We start from the raw sequence: 7,250 nt of genomic DNA, 5'->3' as shown, positions 1-7,250 counted from the left end.
GTATTGGATTGAGACATATGAAAATAAATACAAATTTTAACACAAGTAATTTCTCAGTTTTTGAATGTAAAATTCTTCTTATTTCAAAAATCCCAAAGCAAAAAGTGTCTATCGTAATAATAAGCAGAAAATATTCTTTGATGTTAAAACATTTTAAGTTATTTTCTTGTTGCCAAAAAGAACGCTTTGACAATATTAAATTTGCTTAGTAAAAGTCTTACGATTGGTCATAATGAAATATAATCTAGTGTAAATACCATGAACAAATTTCGTAAAGTCACTTCAAGTAACGCATAGTGACGTACGTTACTTTACATTAAAGTTACTCGAAAATTTTAACATATTAAAGTTAGCGTTACTTTTTTAAATAACTAACGCGTTAATGTTACCGTGACTAAAAAAATAAATGTTCAGAGTAACGCTACTGTCAAGCACTGATCAAATTAGGTTCAATAGTTTGAAAAAAGCCTTTAAAATAAACTAATTTTGTGCCCAATTGTGAAGAGGAATGAATATTTCTCTACTAGTTGCACCGCGTGTGTTTGAAAGTAGAAACCGGAAGTTAACTTTCTTCCCAAAAAGAATAACTAAGTTATTGACACAGCGGGCCTCTCTTTTCAGGCGTCAGAATCAACCGTGCTATTCGAAAGTGAAAATACTGATGAAGTATGTGGGATTGATAATAGTTATGTGTGCTGTGCTGAACATGGCGACCTTAGCCTCGATTGGGTATCATGTAAGCGTAAGGCAGAGGACCGTAACTAATGTCTTCAATACTTCAATGCACCTCTATGTTACTACTGATTCCTACAAAATTAACTTGGATCAAATACAAATCGAATTTCAGTGTTGTGGTCATACATCGTATGCAGACTGGTTCTTCTTCGATTGGCAGGTGAAAATCAATTCGATAGGTACATACAGATATACATATAAGTGAAATTATGAAGCTTCATTTGCGACCAAATCACAAATTTTATTTAAATGTTATACCTGATAAATAATGACCCCCAAGTTTCTTTTATCTATAAATTTCAAACTTTTGTAATGAACTATTACAAATCGAGAGGGAAACAACTCTGATTATGCGCTGGACCACTCGATTGTCCGAAATGGTATCCCAGTATGAAGGAATACACTAAATAGATTACAATTTTTTTAAATATCGCGAGATCCACAATATTTGTAATCCAAATGAATGTCGTTTTCTTCCTTTAACATTTTAATTCATATGAACATCAAATATTTGCGTCAAACTTTAATCATATTTAATTCTTTAATGATTTCTGCCAATAAATGAATACTAATAATCCACTCAATAAAGGATTTGAGAAAAAAATTCGTAAAAATAGAATTTTTTTCACAGATACGTTGGCAATGGCTTTATAAAGATATTGTAAAAAGTCCCCAAACATACGTGTACGGAAAAGTTCCAAAATTCTGGAAAGTGTTAAACAATACCATATTTTTTAAAATTACTCGAGAACTGTTGATTTCAGGCAATGTAGGCTCTCAATGAGGAAAATTTCAAAAATAAAATTATAAAACAAAATTAATGCAATGCACATTAAGCCATCTTTTTATTTTATGAAAAATATATTCTGCTTTATAATTTGAATAAGAGTAATTACAAACATACCCTTAAGAACCTATAAAAAACCATAATTACAAAAAAGAAATTTTTTATTTTCAAAGGCAGTGAATAAGACAATTAACAATAAATATAACATAATTTTGAAATGTCTATAACTCGGATTAATTTTTACTTTATTCCCTAAGCACTAGAAAATTGTGATAGAATTTACTTTCCACGTAGAGGTTAAAAACTTTTCATCTTTTTACACTTTCATCTAGAGGTTAAATCTACTATGTCAAGATTCTTTTTGGTAATGTTAACAACATTCTATGGAAGTAGACTGGGAAAATATGGCCGCTCCCGCAAAACACGTTTTTTATTATTGCTTGCGATGAACATGATAACTCCGATAACGATTGTCTGCAATTCAAAATCCAAAAGTACAAATATTTGAGTTGCTACAGGTCTGATGGTTCCGGAAAATTAGGGAATGTCAGGGAAAACATGATAGAGTTCGGGCATTTTCGATAAAGTGAAATTATTTGCATTATTATGATTAAAAATTGCAACTATTTAGTTGCAAATTAATCTGTGTTTGTTAAGGATTCAAATTATTTAATTGAAAATCCTTTTTATTTCACTGAATTAAATTATTTTTTGTTTAAAATTAAAATCCCTTTTGAATAAAATATTAAATATCACGTTTCTCGTTAAAAAATTATCTTCTTTGGTTAATAATTCCATTACATAGTTGAAAGTGAAACTACTTTATTTAAAATTAATTTATTTGGTTGATGACTGATCATTTTAGCTGATAAACATTTTTTTCAAAATTTAATTACTATGTTGAAAATTAAGATTTCTAGTTGACAATTAATTGTTTTAAGTGGAAATTTATTTTTCAACCAGATAAATGATGAGTTGTTAAAAAAATGGAACTCTTGAATTTCCTACAAAACAAATAATTCTTTAACGAAAAAGATTACGCTTCTATCAAAGAGTAAGGTAACTTTTGCACAAAAATTGGAATAATTCGAGTCAATTTTTAAATAAAATGATTAATTATTTTAAAATTATAATTATTACATGCATTCTTAACTGAAAAGATAAATTTTAAACCAAACATAAAATAGTTAAATTTTCAGTTAGTAAAATAAATTTTTAACAAAAAAAAAACATAATAAAGAAATTTTCAGCAATATAGTTTAATTTTCTAGCAAAGAAATTAATTTGTAACCAAAAAGATCAATTTTCAAAAATTGAGAGTACTCTTCTTCTAACAAAAAAGACGAATTTTCACTTAAAGCAGATAGATTTTCAATTAAAAATAGAATAGTTACATTTTCAGAAAAAAATGAATTTTTAATTAAATGAAATTAAATTTTCAACGAAATAGTATATTTTTTAACAAAAAAGATTAAATTTATATTTAAAAAGATCAATTTCCGACAAAAAATTGTAACAGTAACATTTTCAGTTAAAGAAATGAATTGTAAATCAGAAAAAAACTTATTAGCATCCAAAAAGATGATTTTTACACAAGATACAGGCATTTTCAATAAAGTATTTGAAATTTTAAAGCAATTTTAAACCAAAAAATGAATGAGTCACGTAGAAAATTAAATAACCTCCCAGAAAATTAGAATTTACATCAAATACCGGAATTTTTAACCAAATATTTAAATTTTCATCTTAAGGAGATGAATTCTGAACCACATATTTATGACTTAAATTCCCCCTTAAAACAATTAATTGTCAACTAGAAATCTTTATTTTCAACAAAGTAATTTAATTTTGAAATAAATGTTTATCAGCTAAAATGATCAGTCATCAACCAAATAAATTAATTTTAAACAAAGTAGTTTCACTTTCAACTATGTAATGGAATTATGAACCAAAGAAAATAATTTTTTAACGAGAAACGTGATATTTGATATTTTATTCAAAAATGATTTTAATTTTATACAAAAAATAGTTGAATTCAGTGAAATAAAAAGGATTTTCAACCAAATAATTTGAATCCTTAACAAACACAAATTAATTTGCAACTAAATAGTTGCAATTTTTAATCATAATAATGCAAATAATTTCACTTTATCGAAAATGCCCGAACTCTATCATGTTTTGCCTGACATTCCCTAATTTTCCGGAACCATCAGACCTGTAGCAACTCTAATAGTTGTACTTTTGGATTTTGAATTGCAGAAAATCGTTCCCGAAGTTATCATGCTCATCGCAAGCCATAATAAAAAACGCGTTTTGCGGGAGCGGCCATATTTTCCCAGTCTACTTCAATAGAATGTTGTTAACATTACCAAAACGAAACTTGACATGGTAGATTTAACCCCTAAATGAGAATGTAAAAAGATGAAATGTTTTTAACCTCTACGTGGGAAGTAACTTCTACCACAATTTTCTAGTGCTTCCCATGTAGAAATAACCCGGATCGACCAGGCCAGAAGAAGGTTTCTGGCCAGAATCTGACCGGGTCAAACTGGGATACTCTTTTGTTAATTGCCCGGCCGGGATCTGACCGAGCTCCCACCGGGACCCAGTCGGGCCAAAAATGGTGCATAATAGAAGTATCATAAAGAAATATCCACAAATGACTGCCGTAAGTGGGTCGTTTGTGAATATCTGACAGGTAAAAGACCAATTTTTTGTGCTTCAGGTGGTTTTTTATCAATTATGAGAGAAAAATTAAACTAATTTTAATTGTATGGTTTCCAACTTTTGGTTCTGCGGTTCCCAGACTTGCCGTGACTGCGAAATCGTTGACCAACTTCTTTTTTATTTTCAAACATATAGTTTCTCAGTGAAATTATACTTATTTTTTTGTGATACGATTTTAGCTTATTTTTAATGTGTCTATGTATTATCTTGAATAACCAAAAAACGTAATAAGAAGAGAAATAACTTTTTCCGAACGAGGTTTTGAATTACGTTATCATGCTTGCACGTAATAACCGGGCGGACCGAGTTATTTACAGTAGTTGGTCGTGGGTAATCCGCTCTTCCTTTTTAAACTTCTCTTCAAATTATTAACACTTTTTTTAATTGATGAATTTTCTCATTATACTTATTTATAATTATAACTTATATACTGATATACAATTTTCTAGTTGAATTCAAAAATGTTGTCTTTTTTGGCGTATCTCATTCCTTTTACGAGAAACGTTCTATTAATTCCAATTTTAAGCATTAAAAAAAAAGTTAGATATCTGAAGTCATCGAACCCCGTAGATTCCGAATTATTATGTTTTAGGCTGTTAACTATGAAATTAAAAAAAATCTACTTCTAAATTTTAATCCGAAAGCTTGACAAAGGACCCTTGACTGTCGGCTACTCTATTGCAGTGGTCGGCACGCTCTTGCCCTGGGCAGGGTAGCCTGCCCTGGCTGCCCTGTGACCTACTTTGAGGGCAATAACTGCGAGCTTGGCCAGACCACCCCTTTCCTCAGGGGTCCTTTGTTAGAAAATTGGGACAAAAATGTGAGATTAAAAAATTCGTAATTTTGCGATCAGTGACTTAAAAGTAATATATTTGGAATCTACGTATAGTTCCGATTCCAAAGACATGTAATTTGATTATAAAGGTTGAAAGTTTGAGAAGTATTTAGTATTAAATTGACTGTCAATCTGATGTTTTTTTATTATAAACTCCTTCAAATTTTCAACTTTTGTAGGCAAGTAATATATCATTTGAATCGGAAAAATTCGTAGATGCTGATAATGCTATTTTCAAATCGCTAATTGAAAAATTAAAAGTTTTAAAATTTCCTTACTTTGACATTCCTGTGGACAAAGGACCCTTGCTGGAGTAAGCTAACTCGCAGTAAGGTACATGAATAGACCGAAAAGTAGTAGAAAAAATTAAGTCGGGTGGAGCCTGACCATACCTGAAAATTAAGCAAAAAGTTTGCCGACCACTGCTCTATTGAGATAGCCTCTCTGCTTTTTACTTATGATCGTATTCTTATTTTAATTTCGGAAAGGATATTTTAAAGCCTTCAGACCATTAAAACGAGCTTCCTGGACCTTTAAAAATATGTACCTGAGTGCCTGCGGAGAATTTCTCTGAGATTCTTTGACCTAAAAAATTTTTAGTATATACTCAAAGATTCTTTTCGTTAGGTGTTTGCACGGTAAATGCAGATTGAAGAAAAATTCATTCGTTAAATCTATTTATTCAAAGTAATTAAATGCACTATACAAGTTGAGTGGTTGAATACAACAATATTAACAAACACGAACTGAGGTATTAGACTGAGATAGATCGTATTGGTTTCGAGGGCAGTACAAGACTGGTCCTCCGCTGAGGAACAGGCAAGGGTGCCACTAGATTCCAATTTTGCCAGAGACAAAATTTAACTACAATTCAAAATATGAAAAATTGACAACGTTGGAATTTGTCTATTTGGTAATTCGTTAACCAGTGAAAACCGAAGAGCGGCACGGTTTCTTGAGACTCTAACCCTACGTCAATAAACCCTTGACACGGTCAGTTTTCAACATCTGCACTGAACCTTTTTCTGACACGGTCTGCTTAATGATTCATCTTAAGAAGAAATTTCAAGTTTGGGCATTTTCAGTCGTTCCAAACCTAGTATAAGTATAAAAAACATAAACTGAACTCTGAAGAGATATCAATGCTGAAGTAGAAGGATTCAATACCAGGACAAATATGAGAATATAGAAAATATAAGTTGCAATTATACATAATTCAGACAATTCTTACAAGGTAATCATTCACTCAAACAGTAGGGTACACTGCTTTTACAAAAAAATTCTTTTTTTTTCTGCATCAAAGCTGTGCTGTTATAGTTGTAAGATATTATTATTCAATGTTCCACAGCGTTTTTTCACAAAAAGTAAGTTTTTTTTATTAATAAATGAGTGTTCACCTACTAGACCTTTAAATTGCCCGTGTTCCACTGAACGAATGCTGCGTTCATTTTTTGGAGCAAAACTGTCACCCCACAGGTCCAGTGAATGAACAGCAGGTTACGGAAACCTGGCTGTTGTTTCGTTATATATAAATAAATTTGTTTGAATTAATGTGACTATAAATATCGAAGCTATAAATATAAACTATAAATAGATATAGTTTAAATGTATATTTTTTTGGTTAGAACATCAAAAAAGTACGCACGAACTAAATTAAAGGTAAGGCAACTTTGTGCTTAGAAATTTAATGCTTTTTTTGCATTTAGAAAACGTGTTTTAACTATGAAAAACCTTAATTCGTGCTAGGTACTACTGCGTACTAGACAATATATATTCATAAATGTTTACAGAATTTCCATTTTTACAACACTGTCATTTATAATTGTATTTTCTAATTTAACCTAAAGCAACATAGTAAGGTGCTGTATTACAAATGTTATGTGTACTAAAAATCGCAGTTTTCTATTGTAGTCACTAGATAAGAGTTATCTATTTTTAAACGGAAAGTTGTATTTTTTGTAAGGTTAAAAGAACTGATAGAAATGTTTTAAAAATAAATATTGCTATAAAAAATTAGGAAAAGTTAACCTAGTTGTGTGTTCAACTTTTATATTACCTCCTTTCTTTATATTTAAATGTCTTGTGGTTTTTATTGCAATAATGTATTTAATAAATTTCGCAACGCTTTCTAATATTTTACATTATTTAATTGCTCATTTTGTAATG

The 7,250-nt window shown here is 30.0% G+C and overlaps 1 protein-coding gene across 5 annotated transcripts in view; it reads left to right on the top strand.

Moving 5' to 3' along the window:
• Positions 1 to 7,250, top strand: part of LOC117180122 (peripherin-2-like) — a 54,369-nt gene that overhangs the window by 10,232 nt on the left and 36,887 nt on the right. For 4 of the 5 annotated variants that reach the window (XM_033372461.1, XM_033372462.1, XM_033372463.1 and 1 more), the window contains one exon: positions 622 to 895. In XM_033372461.1, coding sequence (XP_033228352.1) covers positions 622 to 895 — 274 coding nt within the window. The remainder of the gene's footprint in view (positions 1 to 621; positions 896 to 7,250) is intronic. The other variant, XM_033372464.1, reaches the window with a different exon arrangement.

The sequence above is a fragment of the Belonocnema kinseyi genome, chromosome 9, assembly GCF_010883055.1.
Source record: "Belonocnema kinseyi isolate 2016_QV_RU_SX_M_011 chromosome 9, B_treatae_v1, whole genome shotgun sequence".
NCBI classification, from domain to species: domain Eukaryota; kingdom Metazoa; phylum Arthropoda; class Insecta; order Hymenoptera; family Cynipidae; genus Belonocnema; species Belonocnema kinseyi.
The sequence above is the reverse complement of the archived record's forward strand: the minus strand, read 5'-3'. Positions and strand labels throughout refer to the sequence as shown.